This window comes from Aotus nancymaae, unplaced genomic scaffold (genome assembly GCF_030222135.1).
Source record: "Aotus nancymaae isolate 86718 unplaced genomic scaffold, 86718_ANA_hifiasm-v0.15.2.pri h1tg000020l, whole genome shotgun sequence".
Classification (NCBI taxonomy): domain Eukaryota; kingdom Metazoa; phylum Chordata; class Mammalia; order Primates; family Aotidae; genus Aotus; species Aotus nancymaae.
Genome location: NW_026988432.1, coordinates 65,911,694 through 65,932,515, shown reverse-complemented (window position 1 = coordinate 65,932,515; position 20,822 = coordinate 65,911,694). Strand labels below are relative to the sequence as shown.

Below are 20,822 nucleotides of genomic sequence, written 5' to 3'. Positions count from 1 at the left end.
AACTTTCTAGGCCAGGCATGGTGGCTTATGCCTATATAATCCCAGCACTTTGGGAGGTGGGAGGACTGCTTGAGTCCAGAAGCTTGAGACCAGCCTAGACAACATTTCTACAAACAATAAAAAGTTAACCGAGCATGGTGGCGCACACCTGTAGTCCCAGCTACTCAGGAGGCTGAGGTGGGAGGATCCCTTGAGCCCAGGAGGTCGAGGCTACAGTGAGCCATGATCGTGCCACTGCACCCCAGCCTGGGTGACAGAGTGAGAAATCCTGTCCCAAAAAAATAAAACAAGAAAACTTTCTAGATTTCATTAAAATATGTGACTGACACCAGGCTGCAATATCAATAATACAGGACTAGAAACATTTTAGTGAATAAATTTCCCATCAGAGTAGTTCACTTCAAGTGACATTATATATTATATTCTTAAAAGAAAGAACTTGGGCTGGGCGTGGTGTCTCATGCCTGTAATCCCAGCACTTTGGGAGGCCGAGATGGGAGGATTACTTGAGGCCAAGAGTTTGAGACAAGCCTGGTCAACATCAAAAGAAAAAAAAAAATAAAAGCAAGAGTACATAAAAGACTCCAATATGTTCTATTATAAACATTATGTATCAAAATAATAACTCACCTGTCTTTTAGCTTCTCTCAGTTTTCTTTTGAGGGCTGTCAAAATTCTTTGTACTTCCCATAATCTTTCTTCTTTAGATAAATCCTTTATCCCACCCTGCAGATCTCGATGTAAACAATTCAAGAGAAACTCCTAGAAAGCAATGCCACACACTAAATTGCATTTCATATCCTCATATCTTAAAGTAAAAACACGTGCAAATTCTAAAGATGTAGAATCAACTATTTTTCAATTATTCTTTATTTCATTAGAGTAAAATAATGGCACTAATTATTTTTTTGAAGATATGATTGAGAAATCATTATTATTTGTTTTGCCTATGAATTAGGCACTCATTCACTAATTTCTATTGGTTCAATAATACTTAATCCACAACCCCCATCCCCAATGTCATCATCACTAACTAATAAGAATTGGGAGTTCAGGGCAGGTACAAGGGAAGAAAAGCAAGCAGGGGTTTGATAAAGTTCATGGAAATAAATACTCATTAATGTAATTAAATTTCTTATTTAGTCTTGAGTTTCTTATTTCACACACACACACACACACACACACACACACACACACACGGCATTGTTCCTTCCACCAAAATAGCATAGTAAAAAAGCCTAGGATTTGGGCTCAAATATTGGGTCTATAATTAGTAATCATGTTACATAGGGTAAGATACGTAACTTCCCTGAATTTTAATATTCTTATCTATAAAACATGGCTGATGACAGCAATCTTGGCCAGAAAAAGCAAACATTTTTAGACTATTTACAACATGCCTGGCATGTTTTATGTATTATTTGTAGTAATCTTTACATCAATCCTATAAAAGGATCCATTTTAAAATGAGAATACCAACACTTAAGGTGGTTAAGAATTCACCTAAAATCAGTTAACTAAGAGCAGAGCAAGAATTTAAAGCCAGGTCTCTTGATTCCAAAAACCATGCTCTTTCCACCATGGTATTCCAACTTATTTGGCATGAAATAGTACTGGATGGGAATTTCTGACTTCAGTGTGCCAAACATAGCCCCAGACACACACAAAGTGCTCAGGAAACAAGAGCCCATCCCCACTGGATTCCACAACGACCAATGCAGAGGCAGGCTATATGGCAAGTGGGTGCACACACCTGTCTCCTGATCTCCTCCTTGATGCCCGCCTGGGTCTCTGGCAGCGTGGGCATTGTGGCCATGTTAGACCATCGCAGAGGTTTTGTCACTTGCTTTAGTACCACATTTCCAAAGAGTTCTTGCACATGTGTGAAAAACACATATAGGACTCGATTGCTGATCTAAGAAAAAAAGATTTACAAGAAAACTATTAAAATTATTATATTTCACTTATTTGTGTCTGTCACATCATGTATCTTTTAACCCTGGGCACATAAAGAAAAATCTACCCAGTACTGACAACACAGTCTTTCCTAGTTAATGGCCAATTTAAGAAAAAAATGGTAAAATATGAGTTAAATCATATATTCAAGCACCAGAAGGAAGTGAAGGGAAAAAAAGCCAAGAAAAGGATAGAGAAGCTGATGTCCATCCATTTGTTTATTTTTTCTATTACAACAATATTAACTAATTAAAACATCTTATGTTCTTTTTTTTTTTTTTTAAGACAGAGTCTCGCTCTGTAACCCAGGCTGAAGTGCAGTGGCACAATCTCAGCTCACAGCAACCTCCACCTCACCTCACAGCAACCTCCACCTCACCAGTTCAAACAATTTTCCTGCCTCAGCCTCCCTTACTGGTAAGCTGGGATTACAGGCGTGTGCCACTACGCCCAGCTGATTTTTTTGTATTTTTAGTAAAGACAGGGTTTCATCATGTTGGCCAGGCTGGTCTCAAACTCCTGACCTCAAATCATCCACCCACCTCAGCCTCCCAAAGTGCTGCAATTATAGGTGTGAGCCACCGTGCCCGGCTAAAACATCTTATGTTCTTTATTTTCAACTTACTTTGAGATCTTTTAACAGACACAATGGGCTGAATGAGGACTGTGAGGGAAGTGAGAGAACCACAGTAGTAAAGCTGGATTGAGGTTGAAAGCTCTTACTCCAGAAACAAATACTTTGACACAGCCAGCATTTAAGTATGGATGTTCATATGCTAGGAGACCAGGGCATTAGGTTGACTGAAAAGCTAATACAAGAAATTATTTCCTACCTAAAACTTACTCTCACGACACACTTGGCTCTCCTACGATACGATCATTGCTATTATATTATAGTAATGTTAAGTATCAATGTAATATTTACCAGATCCTGAAATCCTAATATGAATGACCAAATTAAAATCTGAGAAACTTTCGCTTTCAAAGTGTAATCAATGAATAACAGAAGAATCTTTATTTTTTAGAGATAGATTCTTGCTCTGTCACCCAGACTGGAGTATAGTGGCATGATCATAGCTCACTAATGGGCTCAAGCAAGCTTCCTACCTCAGCCTCTGAAGTAACTGAGACTACACGTACATGCTACCACACCCAGCTAATTTTTTATTATTTTTTTTGTAGGGACAGGGTCTTGCTATGTTGCCTAGGCTGAACTCATGGCCTCTAACTATCCTCCTGCCATGGCCTACTAAACTGCTGGCATTACAGGTGTGAGCCACTGTGCCTGGCTGAAAGACTCTTTAGTAAATGAAAACACACTCTGATAACAGCAACAGTGATTTATAGTGACTAAAGTACTGACCAAAAAGAGGGCTTAAGATAATAAATATAACCTATCATCTCCCTTTTTATTGGCCTGAGCAAAACATCATTAACTCTAATTAAAGGAAAACATATACTCTATGACAGCACCAATTGAGCAGCAACAAAGAAAGGTCAATGTGTATGTTGTAAAAAAATACCAATTAACATACTACCCAATTCCCTGAAGTACTTCTCAGATTCAGATCCTATAACATGTCCCTCTAGGATCCATCCTTATGAATGAAATCCTCAGGCTAAATATTTGACCAAACAAATTAATTTTAGGTTCCTTAGTGCTTGAGTTTGATGTGTGTTTGTGATACAATTAAGTAATAATGCTATTTGATGAAATAACTGGCATCTCTAAAATTCTACACATGAACTCTCTAACTATAGATGCCATGGGCTCCTCCTCCACTAATGAACAATCCCTGTCATCAGGCCTTGTTTATAAACCCACGTCAAAGACTATGCCGTATTCACATTACATCATTACAAGCTAAAGGGCAAGTATGTTCATTATCTTATACGTCAACACTGTCCACATTATGAAAGACCTGTATTCAAGCTAATTCATTACCTATCTCCTCAAGATCACTGCTCTACATGTGACTCAGCAATAGAAAATGCACCCCGATTCCCCAGTGTCAGTACTAGAGGGGATGTGTGTAGAGAAGACCATGTACCTGCACGGTTGGGCTGAGCACTATAGAAATGTTCTGTATGTTCATTTTTGTTTCCAGTTCCTTTGCGATGACATGGTCCATGTGCACAATGAGCCAAGAAATCAGAAGATAGTTACATTCTGGCAGTTCTTTGAGTAAACGCTGGAATTCCTGCACTTTCTCAGTCTCCGTGGTTCTCCCACAAGCCTCTTCAAATCTGGGCATAAGCTCTTTGGTAAGCAAATTCTCTGGAAGGTCTCGCAAATACTGCTTCAGCAAACTGGCTACAGTGTTAGGCTCATATTCTTCCAAGTTTGTAGACTCCTCCCGGTCATAGGCTGCTTTTAGCTCATCCACCTTTGATTTAATTCCTTAAAACATTCAAATTCAGAAGAGAGAAGATACTGAGAAAATAAAATCAAACACACAAGCTTTCTTCACCATTACACACACCCTTGCTAGGGAGATCTGAGAACAGCAACCTGACCAATAACAAACCTCTTGCTATGAAATATTTATCTGCACAAAGGTCATACAATTCCTCTGTAAACACCAACATGTAAGACAACACTTGGCCAGGCACAGTGGCTCACACCCATAACCCCAGCTCTTTGAAAGGCTGAGGCAGGCAAATCACTTGAGCCCAGGAGCTCAAGACAAGCTGGACAACATGGTGAAAACCCATCCCTACAAAAAATACAAAAATTAGCCGGACATGGTGGCATGTACCTGTGGTCCCAGTTCTCTGGGAGGCTGAGTTGGGAGGACCACTTGAGCCTGGGAGGTTGAGGCTACAATGAACCATAGTTGTGCCACTGTATTCCAGTCTGGGTGACAGAGTAAGACACTGTCTCAAAAAATAAAAAAATTAATTAACAATAGGCTGGGCATGGTAGCTCATGCCTGTAATCCCAGCACTTTGGGAGGCCAAGGCAGGCAGATCAGTTGGGGTCAGGAGTCCAACAAGAGGCTAGCCAACATGGTGAAACCCTTGTCTCTAATGAAAATATAAAAATTAGCCAGGCATGGTGGCACATGCCTGTAGTCCAGCTACTTGGGAGGCTGAGGCAGGAGAATCACTTGAACCTGGGAAGCAGAGGTTGCAGTGAGCCAAGATTGTGCCACTGTACTCCAGCCTGGCGACAGAGCGAGACTCCGTCTAAAAAAAAACCCAAAAAACTATATTTCAAAAGTGAATTTAACCAAAAGTTAAATGAGAATTGAAAAACTCAACATTCAGAACAAAAGTCAAAGCAACTATGGATACATTAAGCAAATATGCCCACCAATTCATGAATTTTTTTTTTTTAATGTAAAAGTGATTAGGTGTGGCTGGGCGCGGTGGCTCACACCTGTAATCCCAGCACTTTGGGAGGCCAAGACAGGCGGATCACAAGGTCAGGAGTTGGAGACCAGCCTGGCCAACATGGTGAAACCTCGTCTCTACTAAAAATACAAAAATTAGTTGGGCATGGTGGTGGGCGCCTGTAATCTAGCTACTTGGGAGGCTAAGGCAGGAGAATCATTTGAACCCGGGAGGCAGATGTTGCAGTGAGCCGAGATCACGCCATTGTACCCCAGCCTGGGCAACAGAGCGAGACTCTGTCTTAAAAAAAAAAAAAAAAAAAAAGGTAAAAAGTCAAACTGCAATCCAAGTGTAAGTCTTGCTCTACACAGGCAGCCAACTGCTTTTTCTAACAAGTCACAAGACTGACAACAAAAAATGCAACTTGGTGTACATAAGTATGTTCCAAAAAGTTGTGGGTAAATTAATTTTATTAATTTTTTATGTGTAAATATTGTACTGTAATTGCAAAAGGTGAGTTAGCTACCCAAACAAACACTTTGAAGATTATTCTCCATTAAATAATCCACATCTAATTTCTATTTTAAAGTTTGGATTTTTTAAGTATATCTTTAATCTGAACAGAACTGGAACAAAAAAATAACGTTTGGGGTTCTAAAATCAAATTGTTTTGCTTATTGAACAAAAGGAAACTCTAACATACAAGCAAATGATTTTCAAACATTGTATAAGATTTGAAGTCTTTAGTACAATCTGCATTAAGTGCCATAATTTAGTGATAGTGATTGCTCAGAAGAACACAAAGTAGTTTTTTGTTGTTTTTAATACTTAACACTTTCATCCAATTATTTGAAACAAGCTACATATTAAGGCTGACGGTTTCTACTGGTAAATGCTATCTAAGCTGAACAGCACTTGACAGTGAATACGGTGCTTACATCTGGACTTTGGGATTCCTCAACCTTCGTGAAAACCTTTTAATGGCATTATGATAAATCTGTAACTTATCCAGTGTTGACAAAATAAAATAACAAAATACAAAATAACACTATTATTTTTAGATAATCTTTATTTTGTGACAGAAAAGTCAGAAAATAATTCCCATTTTCTTACTTTTATGATAATATGCGTAAACTGTAAGTGATAACTTTAACCGAAATTCTTGGCAAAGATTTATTCTCTTCCTCATGTATATTTAATTCTCCCCCTTATAGTACCTATCCAACAAATTGTACAAGTAGACAATCAGAATATGTGTTTGGTTTGCCTTACTCTGAAACTGTAATCAAAATGTTTTCCTTTTAAAAATTGGACACTCCAAATAAAGGATTCCACAGAAAGAGAGAAAGTGCATACAGGTACACTTTAATGCAAAAGATACAAGAAAATGTAGATGAGTAAATTAAAGTGTATAAAATCACTTAAATTGTCTTTCATATTAGTTTAAAATTGGATAATCAAGAACTAAAACTTTCAGCAAAAGGTCTTAAAATGAATTAAGTGAAAACTAACATCTCCAGCAAAAAGCAGTATTATTATTAGCACTGGCTGTTAACAGTAGTACAAGTCGGGCTGACTATAGCAAACTGCCACAGGTTAGAGAATAAACCCAAAACTCATCAGAGCAGGAGCTCAGCCCCTAGCTATTGCAACGATGGGCAGCAGCTCAGTCTGAATGCTTTTACACACAGAGAAGAGGAGTTCTATGACTACGAATTTCCTAAAAAAATGCAGACATTAAAAGTCGGTCAGAGACAAAAAGAATCCTTTAAACAAAGCTGCAGAAAATTTTCAGAGAAACTTTTACCTAAAACAAAATTAATTCATGGCTACTAAGACCATGTGAGAGAAGCAGCTTGTGTTATTAATCTTTAAATGTTAAAAAATCAATTCAGTAAATTATTCTTAAAAATCAAATATTTGGGCCGGGCGCAGTGGCTCATGCCTGTAATCCCAGCACTTTGGGAGGCCAAGGTGGGCGGATCACGAGGTCAAGAGATCGAGACCATGGTGAAACCCCGTCTCTGCTAAAAAAAAAATACAAAAATTAGCTGGGTGTGGTGGCACACACCTGTGGTCCCAGCTACTCGGGAGGCTGAGGCAGGAGAATTGCCTGAACCAGGGAAGCGGAGGTTGCAGTGAGCCGAGATTGCACTACTGCACTCCAGCCTGGAGCCTGGCGGCAGAGCAAGACTCTGTTTCAAAAAAAAAAAAAAAAATCAAATAATTGTTTAAATATATTTATTGAATACTAAGGAGTTATAAGCTTAAATTCAATGCCTAATTTATTTCACGTTCTATAACACAGTAACATTTTAGCCAAAATACTCTTAACAATGGCATGTAATCTAGTGGATTATGTAACAGTTTTCCCAATTATCAAAACTATCTGCTCTTTCTCAACAAAAGTATCAAATCTACCTTCTCAAATTGTGTATGAGCCAATTAAATGAAAAAACTAAGTCTAATCTCTCCATATAGTCTATATATGAATTAACAACGCCTCACGAAAATACTTGTGACCAACAAGTATTACTATTTTTGAGACAAGGTCTCACTCTCGCCTTGGCTGGAGTGCAGTAGAATCATGGCTCACTGCAGCCTCAAACTAACTCCTGGGCTCAATTGATTCTCCTGCTTCGGCCAACAATTAATTTTATAAAATAAATCTCTAAACAGAAATTGATAATGTACCAAGAAACTGAATAATGGGAATTTAATAATTTGGAACACAGATGCTGCTACAGGTCAGGGTTTTCATCCTATCTCGGTATAAACATCATACTGCTTTCTAAGAAATAAGTCTTTTTACTTTTAAATAATATACATATTGCTTGATTTAGATACCCAATCAAAACACATTCTTGCCAAGTATAAAATTTAATTTGTATACATATGGGATAAAGATTAATAGAAAATCAATTTTGCTAATATATGTAACAGTTGCATGTAGCTGACCAAAGCATTCACATATAGGGCCTAAACATTTCCTGCTTCCTGGTCTTTTGGCTAAAGTCAAGCATACTATCTGTTCTAGGATTTTTGGAGCAGGGAGATGGAATAGAAGCTTGCTTGGACCACTCCACGTATTGACCAGGTATTATGGTACCACCAAGAACCATGCACCAAGAAAACAAAAACAAAAACAAAGACCATTTCATGCCTCTTAGCTAAGGAAATATCCATAAATGTGTTTCTTGGCCAAGAAGCTTCCTTCACACAGTTAACCTTCCTTCTCTCGCTAAAGACCCTCACACCACTGAGCCTCTGCTTAGAGAGGAAAGAAAAAACAAAAGCAGGCATCCGGGTATAGTGGCTAATATCAGTAATTCCAGCACTTTATGAGGCCAAGGAGGGCAGATCAGCTGAGGTCAGGAGTTTGAGACCAGCCTGGCCAACATAGTGAAACCCCATCTCTACTAAAAATACAAAACTCAGCTGGGCATGGTGGCAGGCATCTGTAATCCCAGTTACTCAGGAGGCTGAGGCAGGAGAATTGCTTGAACTTGGGAGGCGGAGGTTGCAGTAAGCAGAGATTGCGCCACTGCACTCCAGCTGGGCAACAGAGCGAGACTCTGACTCTGTCTCAAAAAACAAACAAAAGAAAAAAAAAGCAGGGTCTGAATGCAGTCCTGTTAAGCAATGCTACCAGTACACCTCACTTTATTTTAGTCCTGGTTGCTGCAACCTCTGAACAACTCACGTGAAATCCTCCTAATGGAATGGAATATCATAAAAAACCAAACTGCTCAAACACTAAAGAAAGGCTGGGGAGAAGGGTGGATTTTCATGCAATTGGAAGGATCGAGGAAATGAATAAGCTTAGGATCCAGGCCAAATTTTCCTCACAACATTTTTTTCTTCCTTTGAAAAATGAAAGTGAAGTTAATTATTAAAAATCACCAAGTGAAGTGCACATTCCCAGTACCTGATACTCTGTAGATGCCTTCGCACTTCATGCCATACTTCTCTATGTAATCTATACATTCACGGAAAACGGCTGGCAGCCGAATGCCATCATACATCATGGTCCTCTCTACTGCATCAGCCAAAGGAATTCCAAAAATGGGTTTGAGATTTGGAACATCAATCTGAGGCACCTCTGGCTCCTGAATTGGCTTTTTCTTTTTCTTCTTTTCCTTCCACTGTTTAACAACATCAGCTGCTGTCAAGTCTTTAGATTTCTTCTCTTTATGTTTTTCTTCTTTGTGCTTTTCTTCTTTATGTTTTTCTTCTTTGGGTTTCTCTTTTATTTTAAAATCCTTCTCCTTCTTTTTAGAAAAGCTGGGCTTCTTGAAAACATGGATTCCCTTGGACCTCTTCATTTTAGAAGGACTTTCTGCCTCATCTCCAGAGCTATCTTCCTGAAAGGCTGCATAGCCTTCAGCTGCCAGAGGAATGAAGACAGTATAAGTTACATGTTTGTTTAATGTCAAACTGTCCATATGCTTTCTAAAAACAGAACCAAAAAATGGTGCCACCTGGCACCAGTTATCTAGTTTTTCACTTCTTGGCCAATTCCTCCTGGGCGCTCCCAGCAAAGAAATGGGTTTCCTCTCAGTGAAAAAGAGATGTTGCAGTGACATCTCTTGACCACAAGAGGGTGACAAATAAACAGCAGTTACCATCCTTACAGTATTAGGAGGGTAAACAGGTTTTACATTATATATGTGTATATGTGAAATTCAGGCAAACCAAATATAAGAAATACACCTGAAAGGCTCTACATAGAGGGCTAATGGAATGAATTCTTCTCTAAAATAGAGCGAGCATCCTTTCATCATGTGAATCATATCCTCTAACATACTACAGGTTGAGTATCCCTTATCTGAAATACTTGAGGCCAGAAGTGTTTCAAATTCTGGATATTTGCATTATACCAGTTTAGCATCCCTATTCCAAAAATTTGAAATCCCTAATGCTCCAATGAGCATTTCCTCCAAGAGTTATGCCAGTGCTCACAAAGTTTCAGATTTTTAGCATTTTGCATTTTCAGATTAGGGATACTCAACCTGTGTTCACTTTAACCGGCCTAACTTTTCCAACTAAGTGGTGCCTATAACTTTAGGCAATCTCAAAGCATGACAAACTGCACTACTGTTTATGTGCTTCAGTTATTCCCCTATCACACTTCACTCTCCTGTCACCAGCTGCTAAGTTCTTTATGGAGACTGCAGCAGGATCTGCAGCCTCATTTGAGTAGAGGATTAAACTGGGAAATTTCCTCATCTTTAGATGGTGGCCAAATCCACTGGGCGCACTTCCCTGCATCAGAAAGCTCTGGTTTTCACACACTGACAAATGTGCCCAATTGCTTTACCAACCATGTCAGAGTTGTCATAGTTTCGTTTTGTTGTTTTAAAATATCTGTAACTCTCCTATATCTTTTCCTTAGCTACCTTGCAAGCTATTATATAAAAGATAACAGCTATTTCCTAAGTTACCCTCTAACTATAATACCATGTACTCCACACCAACCAGAATGGCAAGAATCTTAGGGACAAAATACCATCATGCTTTAGCAAGTGGAATGTTCATACATTGCTGGTGAGAAGGTAAACGTGTACAACCACTCAGGACGATTGTTTTACAGGGATCTACTGAAGCTGAAATACACATGGCCTATAAATGAACAATTCCACTCCCAGGCATACACATAACATAAATACAAAAACATGTACACCACAGAAGCACTACTCATAACAGTCAAAAACTGAAAACCACCCAAACAAGCAACAACAGAATAGATGAATGAAATCTAGCATATAATGCAATGAAAGAGTATCTAGTACAAAGATGAACAAATTACTGCCACATCGAATAACATGAATGAATCTAACAAACATGTTAAATGAAGTTAAAGCTGCTTCCTTACATATTTTAAGTTTGGCCTAAAAGTTTCTCCATACACAGTGAACTATAACCTAACTGGATGTATAAACAGACCGTAATCTACTCTTGTACCATTCACAGAGTTTCAGCCAATCACTGGGTGGGGGGCGCAACTGTTCAAACTGCTCAAATAAGGCAAATGCCCATAACCAATTCAGTTGTTTCTGTATCTCACTTATGTTTTCTGTATGTCACTTTACATTTCTGTTCATAAATACTATGTGACCATGTGGCAGTCACAGAGTCACTCTAAGCCAATTCTGGTTTGGGGGCTATTGGATTCCCTAATCATTCTTTGCTCAATTAAACTCTGTTAAACTGGCCAGGTAGGGTGGCTAACGCCTGTAATCCCACAACTTTGGGAGGCTGAGGTGGGCAGATCACCTGAGGTCAGGAGTTCAAGACCAGCCTGGCCAACAAGGTGAAACCCTGTCTCTACAAAAAATACAAAAATTAGCCAGGCATGGTGATGCGTGCCTGTAATACCAGCTACTTGGGAAGCTGAGGCAGAAGAACCACTTGAACCTGGGAGGCAGAGGTTGCAGTGAGCTGAGATCATACCACTGCACTCCAGCCTGAGCAAGATTCAGTCTAATATTGGGTGAAGAAACTAGACACAAATAGAAGTATGCGTAAGTTTAAAGTCAGGCAGCATCAATCAACAATGAAAGAAGTTTACTTATGGGAGGGGTGGGTGATTCCCTTTAAAGAGGCAGCAAAAGAAAATTGATAATGCTCTATTTCCAGATCCTTGTAGTCATATCCACTCATCAAGTTGTATAGAATTTGTGCACTCTGTGTAATCCTTCAAAAACAAATCAATTTAAAATATCATGAAGTTCAAAATAAGGAATACTTAAAATAACTCACTTTATTTGCTTTTAACATACTAAAAACAAACACTTAAATGATTCATCCTTCTTACTGAATAGGACCTCAAATGAAATGTATCATGGAGTTGCTTAAGATAAATGAGTAACTACTTTATTGAAGGTTCCAATAAAGTGTACCCCAAATAGCCGACATGACCTATCTAAGAAAAGTAAGATGCTTTAAGATGCTTCCAGTATCTACCTTTTTTTGAGGGGGATTGAGCAGGGAGATGACAGGGTCTCACTCTGTCACCCAGGCTGGACTACAGTGGTGCAATCATAGCTCACTGCAGCCTCAATCTCCTAGCCTCCTAAATAGCTGTGACTACAGGCACACACCACCATGCTCAGCTAATTGTTTAAATTTTTTGTAGAGAGGGGTGTTGCTTTGTTTCTCACACTCTCAAACTTCTGACTTCAAGCAATCCTCCCATCTCAGCCTCCCAAAGTGCTGGGATTATAGACATAAGCCACTGTGCCCACCTCAGTAACTACTTTCTCAACATTATTTTGAATTATTATTTCAGGAAATATCCACTAGAAAACCTTGCCATTTCTGGAAACTCAGTATTTTTATTTGTGAGAGTAAGACCCCAAAATACAACTCTAATATACAAAAATTGAGACCCTGAAAAATAAAGAATAGAAAAATCAAACTAGAGTCTGTCTTGTCATGTTTCCAGAAGACAGCTGGTACCTGTAATTAGAGTGGAAGTTTATTTAAAATATATCTAGGCCAGGCATGGTGGCTCACACCTGTAATCCCAACACTTTGGGAGGCTGAAACGGGTGGATCACTTGAGGTCAGGAGTTCAAGACCAGCCTGGCCAACATGGCAAAACCCTGTCTCTACTAAAAATACAAAAATTAGCTGGGTGTGGTGGCGCACACCTTTAGTCCTAGCTACTTAGGAGGCTAAGACATGATAATCGCTTGAACCGGGAGGTGAAGATTGCAGTGAGCTGAGATGCCACCACTGCACTTCAATCTGGGCAACAGAGCAAGACTCTGTCTCAAAAAATAATAATAAAATAAAATAAAAATATCTAAAGAATAGGAAAAAAATGGTACTTACTCCTCTTTTCCTTTTTCTTAAATTTTCCTTTTTTCTTCCCATGGTCTTTCTCATCATCAGACACTATATCAGGAGGCTCGTGGAGGATGTCATGGGGAGGTGAGGGCTCGCCAGTGCGGTACAATCCAGGAAACTTAGTAGGGCTGATCTCTTCAGAGCTGGGGGTCCGGGTAAGCCCACTGCCATGCTCCACCCTGCGGTGTTCACTGGGGCTGCTGGTTGGGGGCAGGAAGCACTCTGTCATGCTGATGTCCTGACTGGGAAGGAACGAGGTCTTCTCTGTTACCTATCCATTACACCTGCACCAAGAGAAAAAACATCAGCAGAGTCACCTAACACCAAGGAACAAAAACACCTCAAACATACAACATAGCATTTACAAATCAAAAATATTTTCTCCACAAATCCCTTTTAAAAATACTCTTTTAATTTATTATCTTGAGATACATGCATCACACATTTCAGTTCTCAGGGTTAAAAGCACTGGGATCTTTAAGTATTCAAAAAATAAATCATATGAAAGTCAGAAGCAGACTTCTCAAAGTAGAATATGGAATTCCTTTGAAAAAGAACTCATCATTTTCAAGTGCTTCATTTTAGCTGCTACCCAACATAAAATTTTATTATTTTGCTTTATGATTAAACAACTATAAAGTCACAAAGATGACTTTATAACTACACATGAAGTTATTATAATTAAATTTTATAATAGTTAAAATGATACACTTAATGATTCATATAATTACAGACAACTATCATTCTATGATAGATGCAATTTATATATACAGCTCATGTGCTGATAATAACTATTATATATATATATTTTTATAACTATTATATTTTGTACTGCAGTTATGCTGAAAGAAATGAAGGAACCCTCATTTAATCAATCCTAAAATACATACAAAATAGTTTTACTACAACAGATGCTACAAATAAGAGGAATTCAAAATCTGTCTGCATTTTTTCCCTTCTTTAGATGGTAAGTACATAGTCACAAAGTACTGCGTTTAAAAGTTACTTGGAATAATTCTTACTCCTCTTTAATGTCATTATGACATGCATTTGAAATACTGTCAGAATCACTTTTTCTCTTTGCGATCACTTAAGTTTTTTAATTTTTTTTTGAGATGGAGTCTCACTCTGCCATCCAGGCAGGAGTGCAGTGGTGCAATCTTGGCTCACTGCAACCTCTGCCTCCCGGGTTCATGTGATTCTCCTGCCTCAGTCTCCTGAATAGCTGGGATTACAGGTGTGCACCACCACACCTGGCTAATTTTTGTATTTTTAGTAGAGATGGTGTTTCACCATGTTGGCCAGGCTGCTCTCAAACTCATGACCTCAAGTGATCCACCAGCCTCGGCCTCCCAAAGTGCTGGGGTTATAAGGTGTGAGCCACCACGCCTCTTTGCATTCACTTTAAAGGTTAACTTTACAGTTTAAAAAATCCACAAGCCCTAAGTGACAAATCTGACCACGAACAAAGTCAAAAGACAAGCAAATGTGGGGGGGAAAAAAGTCGCAAATTGAGAGAGCTAATTTCTTTAAAAAGCAAAGAGTTCTTAACAAATTAATGAAAATAGCAACAAATTAAGAGACCCAGACAAAGGATGTGAACAGGGAGTTCACAGAAAAGTGGCTAAAAAATGAGTGGAAACAATGTTCAACTCCAATGATACCCATTTTTTAAACAATGAGCTATCACTTTTCTAATATGAGAGTGGCAAAGAACAAAATGGCACATTTTGACTTTGCAAATTGTTCTTGTCACCAGATGTGTTCAGACACTTCTGTGCAATTGTCGGGGAGGGTAGGGGGAAAGATGAGAGGAAATACTTACTGGTCTTTTTGTTTTATACCTTCCTCAAGAAGGGACAGTCTAGCCAACTTGCTCCAGTAATGCAATAAAGACATTGCAATAAAGTAAAAAAAAAAAAAAATCCAGTGTGATGGTAAGGATAGAGGACACAGGACTCATGAGAACACCTACTAATGGTAGACATATAACACGATCCTTTTTGAAAAGTAACCTTATCATAGCTATCAAAATTGTAAATATATTATCTTTGACCCAGGAATTCTGGTTTTAGGAAATTATCCTTCAGATATACTTTCACAAGAATGCAAGAAAATATTCACTGATGTATTGTAAAAACAAAAATAAAATATAATCTAAAATGGTATCAATAATTCATTAAATTATGATTTATCAAAATAATAAGCTACAAAGTCACACAAAGTTTCTGAAAACATATAACAAACAGTTAATTACTGTTAACTCTTGGAAGCGTTAGAAGGGTAGACTTTATTCTTTCTATTGTATCCTTTCTATATAGTTTGACCCTTGGCATGTCTATATATTATCACTTAAAAAAGATAAAAGGGGCCTGGTGTGGTGGCTCATGCCTGTAATCCCAGCACTCTTGGAGGCCAAGGTGGGTGGATCACTGGAGCCTAGGAGTCTGACACCAGCCTGAGCAACACAGTGAAACCTTGTTTCTTAAAAAACAAAAACAAAAAATTAGCTGGGTACGGTGGTACATGCCTGTAGTCCCAGCTATTTGGGAGGCTGAGGTGGGAGGATCACTTGAGTTCAGAAGATGGAGGTTAAAGTGAGCTGAAATCACACCACTGCACTTCAGCCTGGGTGGCAGAGTGAGACCCTATCTCAAAAAAAAAAAAAAAGGAGCAGGCTATTTTTGATCCCGTAAAAATTACGCAGTATTAAAAACCATGTTTTTCACAGTATTTAATGGTGTGAGGAAAAAGCAATTTTATTTACAGCATATCAATTTAAATATATAAATATATGCATAAAATAACATTAATAATTATCTCATAAGATTGTAAGTGATCTAATTTTTTTATTTTTCTGCATTTTATACATTTTCTACCCAATACACATTATTGCTTGTATAATCAGAAAAAAATATATTAAAAACAAAAAAAAGTTTCATTGAAGGATCAATAAGCATCACTATAATTCTGTTTTTTTTAATGGGCCCTGACTTTTGGCAATTGTTTGTTTGTTTTGTTTGCCTGTTTGTTTCCTTGAGATGGAGTTTCACTCTTGCTGTCCAGGCTGGAATGCAATGGCACAATCTCGGCTCACTACAACTTCCACCTCCCAGGTTCAAACGATTCTCCTGCCTCAGCCTCCTGTGTAGCTGGGATTACAGGCCCCCCCGCAACAGATCCAGCTAACTTATTTGTAAAGATGGGGTTTTACCGTATTGGTCAGGCTGTTCTCGAACTCCTGACCTCAGGTTTCACCATACTGGTCAGGCTGTTCTCAAACTCCTGACTTCAGGTGACCTTGGGTAGCTGGGATTACAGGCATGAGCCACCACGCCCAGCTTTGGCTATCGTTTTTTAAAGTGCATTCTCTTTCCCCATTAATTGAAGTTTTGACAACCTAAGAGTGGAGAGTTTAAAGGGACCTAGAGCTCAACAACAGAGATGAGGAAACTGAGCTCAAGTCCACTGAAGCTAAAACATAACTTGTGGGACAGGAGCACACCTTTACACTCCAGAAATAAAATTGCCTATAGACATATCACCCACACCAATACCATGTTATTGTATGCTTCTCTGTCTTTGCTCATTCTCTCCCAGGAATCCCACTTTCCTCTCAATATTTTTACGTGGCTAATTCATACTCATCCTTTAACACCAAGCCTACAATTGGGCACAATTTTGTAAATGATGGAAACATCCTAACTTTGGATTATGGTGACGGTTGCAGAAACCCATAAACTGGCTAAAAATCATTAAATTATACACTTTGAGTGGGTGGATCTTATGAGTTCTACCTCAAAAAGCTGTTTAAAAAAAATTAAGCACCAGCAACATTTCTCAAAGAATCCTCATTGGTGACCGATCCTATCCACTGCCACAAATACTCCTTTTCTATGTCCTAGAAAATTCTGAACATACCTCTTCACAGTGCTTACCATACTGTATTTTAACTATATATGCATGTGTTCGCCTTGCTAATGGTGGGCTCCAACATTTAACACTACCTATGGCACATAGTTAAGTACTCAAATGTTTATTTAATAAACTAATTGGTATCTTTTCTATTCTCAACATATTTACTGTTGATGAGACAAAGATTAGAAGAAATGAACCTTGCCTTGAGCCTTAAATTCTAATTCAGGAAACAAAGAAAGGGAATCCACATTTTATTTGAGTTCCTGTGGCTTCTAGAACTTTCACATACATTAATTTAGCTAACCCTGTGAGAAAAGCAATATTTTTCCATGTTTACAAACAGAGAAAGTAAGGCTTGGAGAACTTAAATAACTTACCCTAAATCACATAGCAAGTAAGAGGTAAAACTGGGATTTGTTTGACTCAAAACACTTTTTTTTTTTCCACTGAACTACCTTTCATCTATACACACACAAAAGGGAATAAATACATTTATGCCAGGAGGAACAGTGTGGTTAAAGACACAGAGTAACATTTGGGACTTACTATGAGAATGAGGAGAAGACCAGCCTGACCCAGGGAGTTCTTGCTAAGGAAGAATGGAAAAGACATTAAAAGACAAAGTGGGCTCGGACAACTGAATGCCACACTGAAGAGTTCAGACTTGGTGTGGGAGTCATTACTAATTCCAAAGCCAGAAAGTGACAAAACTGGGGCTAAGAGAGGAATAAGGGCAGGAATACTAGCAGCAAAATGTCAGACGGCTTTTGATCATTCACTCCTATAACATGTATAAGTTATACCTATGTTTCCACGGTCTCCTGGTTCACAATTATTTTTGCTTCCATACTAGACTGACAATGACAAGAAGACAGTTTTGTTCGTAAACTATTCAATAGATTATTCACAAAAGCTACTCTGAAGAAATATTTGTTGACTTGTGCTATGGACTGAATGTGTCCCCTCAAAATTCATATATTGAAACTTAATCCGCAAGGTGATGGTATTAGGAGGGAGGGCCTTTAGGAGGTGACTAGGTAGTGAGGGTGGAGCTCTCATTAATGGAATTAGTGTCCTCTTATGAGGACACTATGAACCAGAAAGTGGGCCCTCAGCAGACACCGAATCTGTCAGTTTCTTGATCCTGGACATTCCAGCCTGAAACTATAAGCAATAAATTTCGGTTGTTTATAAGCTACCCACTTTATGGTATTTTGTTATAGAAGTCCAAACAGACTAAGACAACTTAATTCATCTAGAGTTGAGAATAAGTGGAGTAGTTAAAGCAGACATGAAGGAGTGAGAGTCTGACTGCAGGATTAGTAAGAAAGGAAGAACAGCGTGTTTGCATTAGGACACATTGTTTGACCACTGGGGAGCTATAGCAAGCCTAAACTTCACTGAACAAAAGGGCAAAAGAAAGAGGCTTCGAATGGTTCATAATAAATTTAAGTATAAATATTCAAAGGTAAGAAAATAAACAACAAAAATCAGAAATTCTTATTTCTGAGGCAAGAGGATACCTGGTATAAATTATTGAAAATTTGAATAAAGATTATTTATCCCTATTCTTCCTGGTAAGTACAACTAAAATTAGAAGAAGAAGAAGAAGAAGAAAAGGAAGAAGAGGAGGAGGAGGAGGAGGAGGAGGAGGAGGAGGAGGAGGAGGGAGGAGGGGGGAGGGAGGAGGGGGGAGGGAGGAGGGGGGAGGAGGAGGGGGGAGGAGGAGGGGGGAGGAGGAGGGGGGAGGAGGAGGAGGGAGGAGGAGGAGGGAGGAGGAGGGAGGAGGAGGAGGGAGGAGGAGGGAGGAGGAGGAGGGAGGAGGAGGGAGAAGGAGAAGAAGAAGAAGAAGAAGGAAGAAGAAGGAAGAAGAAGAAGAAGGAAGAAGAAGGAAGAAGAAGGAAGAAGAAGGAAGAAGAAGGAAGAAGAAGGAAGAAGGAAGAAGAAGAAGAAGAAGGAGAAGGAGAAGGAGAAGGAGAAGGAGAAGGAGAAGCAGAAGAAGAAGAAGCAGAAGAAGAAGCAGAAGAAGCAGAAGAAGAAGCAGAAGCAGAAGCAGAAGCAGAAGCAGAAGCAGAAGCAGAAGCAGAAGCAGAAGCAGAAGCAGAAGCAGAAGCAGAAGCAGAAGCAGAAGCAGAAGCAGAAGAAGAAGAAGAAGAAGAAGAAGAAGAAGAAGAAGAAGAAGAAGAAGAAAACTCTGAAAAGTAGACAGAAGGAGGCAGACTGGTTTGGTACCTCAGGATAGGAGGAACATAGCGGTGAGTTCCCAGAGTTTTCTTCTGCCTCACACCACAGACTTGGAATGATAGAAGCTGGGAAACCCAGAAAAAACCAACAGGCACAGACAGAAACAAAAAGAAAAAAAGCTACAGTAATCAGGACAGTAAGGTGTTTCAGTAAGAAGAGACAATAGATCAGAGGAACAAACAAATTCCAAAAAGAAATGCACATGTGTATAGTTAATTGATTTTCAACAAAGGTTCCAGAGGAATTCAATGAGGGACAATCTTTTTCAACAAATAGTGCTGGCTATGCATATGGAAAAAAAATGAAGCTTAACTCTCTAGGTCATATCATGCACAAAATATAATTCATGATAAATTACAGACCTAAAATGTAATGGTTACAAACTACACAACTACTGAAAACGTATTTTTGAGGCCTCTGAGAGGGTAAAAAGTTCCCAGATGGTACCAGAAAGCACTAACTATAAAATTAAAAACTGACAAACTGGACTTCTGCTCATCAAAAGACACTATTAAGAAAATAAACAGGCCAAGCACAGTGGTTCATCCTGTAATCCCAGAACTTTGGGAGGCCAAGGCAAAAGGATCACTTAAGCCCAGGAGGTAAGCTGCAGTGAGCCATGACCACAGCACACTTCAGCCTGGGTGACAGCGAGAGGCCTTGTCTCTTAAGGAAAGAGAAAGAAAAAAAATAAAGAGAAAATGAACAGTCAAGCCAAAGACTTGAAAAATACACATTTGTGTGAGTGTGTGTGTGTATGTCTGACAAAGGATTTTATCTAGAATAATAAAAAGATAAACAACCCATAACAAAAATGGGCAGAGCTGAACAAAAAATTTTCAAAGGAAAATATAATATGAAAATTGATCATATGAATTGGGTCACTCTTGTCATACCCAAATAAAACTGAGTCAAGAAGCCAGGAGGAAAAAGCACTCTGGGCACATACCATTGCTCCAAGAATGTAATTCTCTACCAGCCTGGTTGCTCAAACTGTCTGCTGTAACCTCAAACCAGTTTTATCTAACAACCTGCTGAAACCAGTTTTATCTAACAACCTGCTAGCACTCTAAGACTGGCTTTACCCACCCTGTCACTCTCCAATCAGAGCTTGCCAGCTCCCCAAAACCTTACTGGTGCTCATGAACTTTCTCACAGAGCAATATATAACATTCCTCTCTTTTTTTAAAGCAAAACCCCTAACCTTCTCTTTGTTCTTGGGACATAGCAAAGACCATCAGGACTGTATGAGTACACCCTGAATTGTAATTCTTGCTTCCCAAAGAAAATATTTTTAAATTTAGAGATCTATCTCTATATTTTATTTTACTTCAACAATACTGATGTATTATACTTAGTAAGCCCAAGAAAAAAGCTCCAGATCAATAAATATCAAATAAATGCAAATTAAAATCAAAATGAGCTATCAATAGATATCATCTAGAATGGCTAAAACATAAAAAGAACAATCCCTAACACTGGTAAGGATATGGGGCACCCAAAAGTGTCACACA

At 38.8% G+C, this 20,822-nt stretch overlaps 1 protein-coding gene and 1 pseudogene across 1 annotated transcript in view; one reads left to right on the top strand and one right to left on the bottom strand.

The window, feature by feature from the left end:
* RALBP1 (ralA binding protein 1) overlaps positions 1–20,822 on the bottom strand; it is a 57,355-nt gene that overhangs the window by 10,163 nt on the left and 26,370 nt on the right. Inside the window, exons 2-6 of the mRNA XM_012446869.2 lie at positions 13,132–13,430; positions 9,221–9,679; positions 4,008–4,357; positions 1,754–1,915; positions 631–762 (exon numbers count right to left, since the gene is read on the bottom strand). Of these exons, the coding sequence (XP_012302292.1) occupies positions 631–762; positions 1,754–1,915; positions 4,008–4,357; positions 9,221–9,679; positions 13,132–13,375 (1,347 nt within the window). The 5' untranslated portion in view covers positions 13,376–13,430. The remainder of the gene's footprint in view (positions 1–630; positions 763–1,753; positions 1,916–4,007; positions 4,358–9,220; positions 9,680–13,131; positions 13,431–20,822) is intronic.
* Positions 8,279–8,423, top strand: LOC135276178 (U2 spliceosomal RNA; annotated as a pseudogene).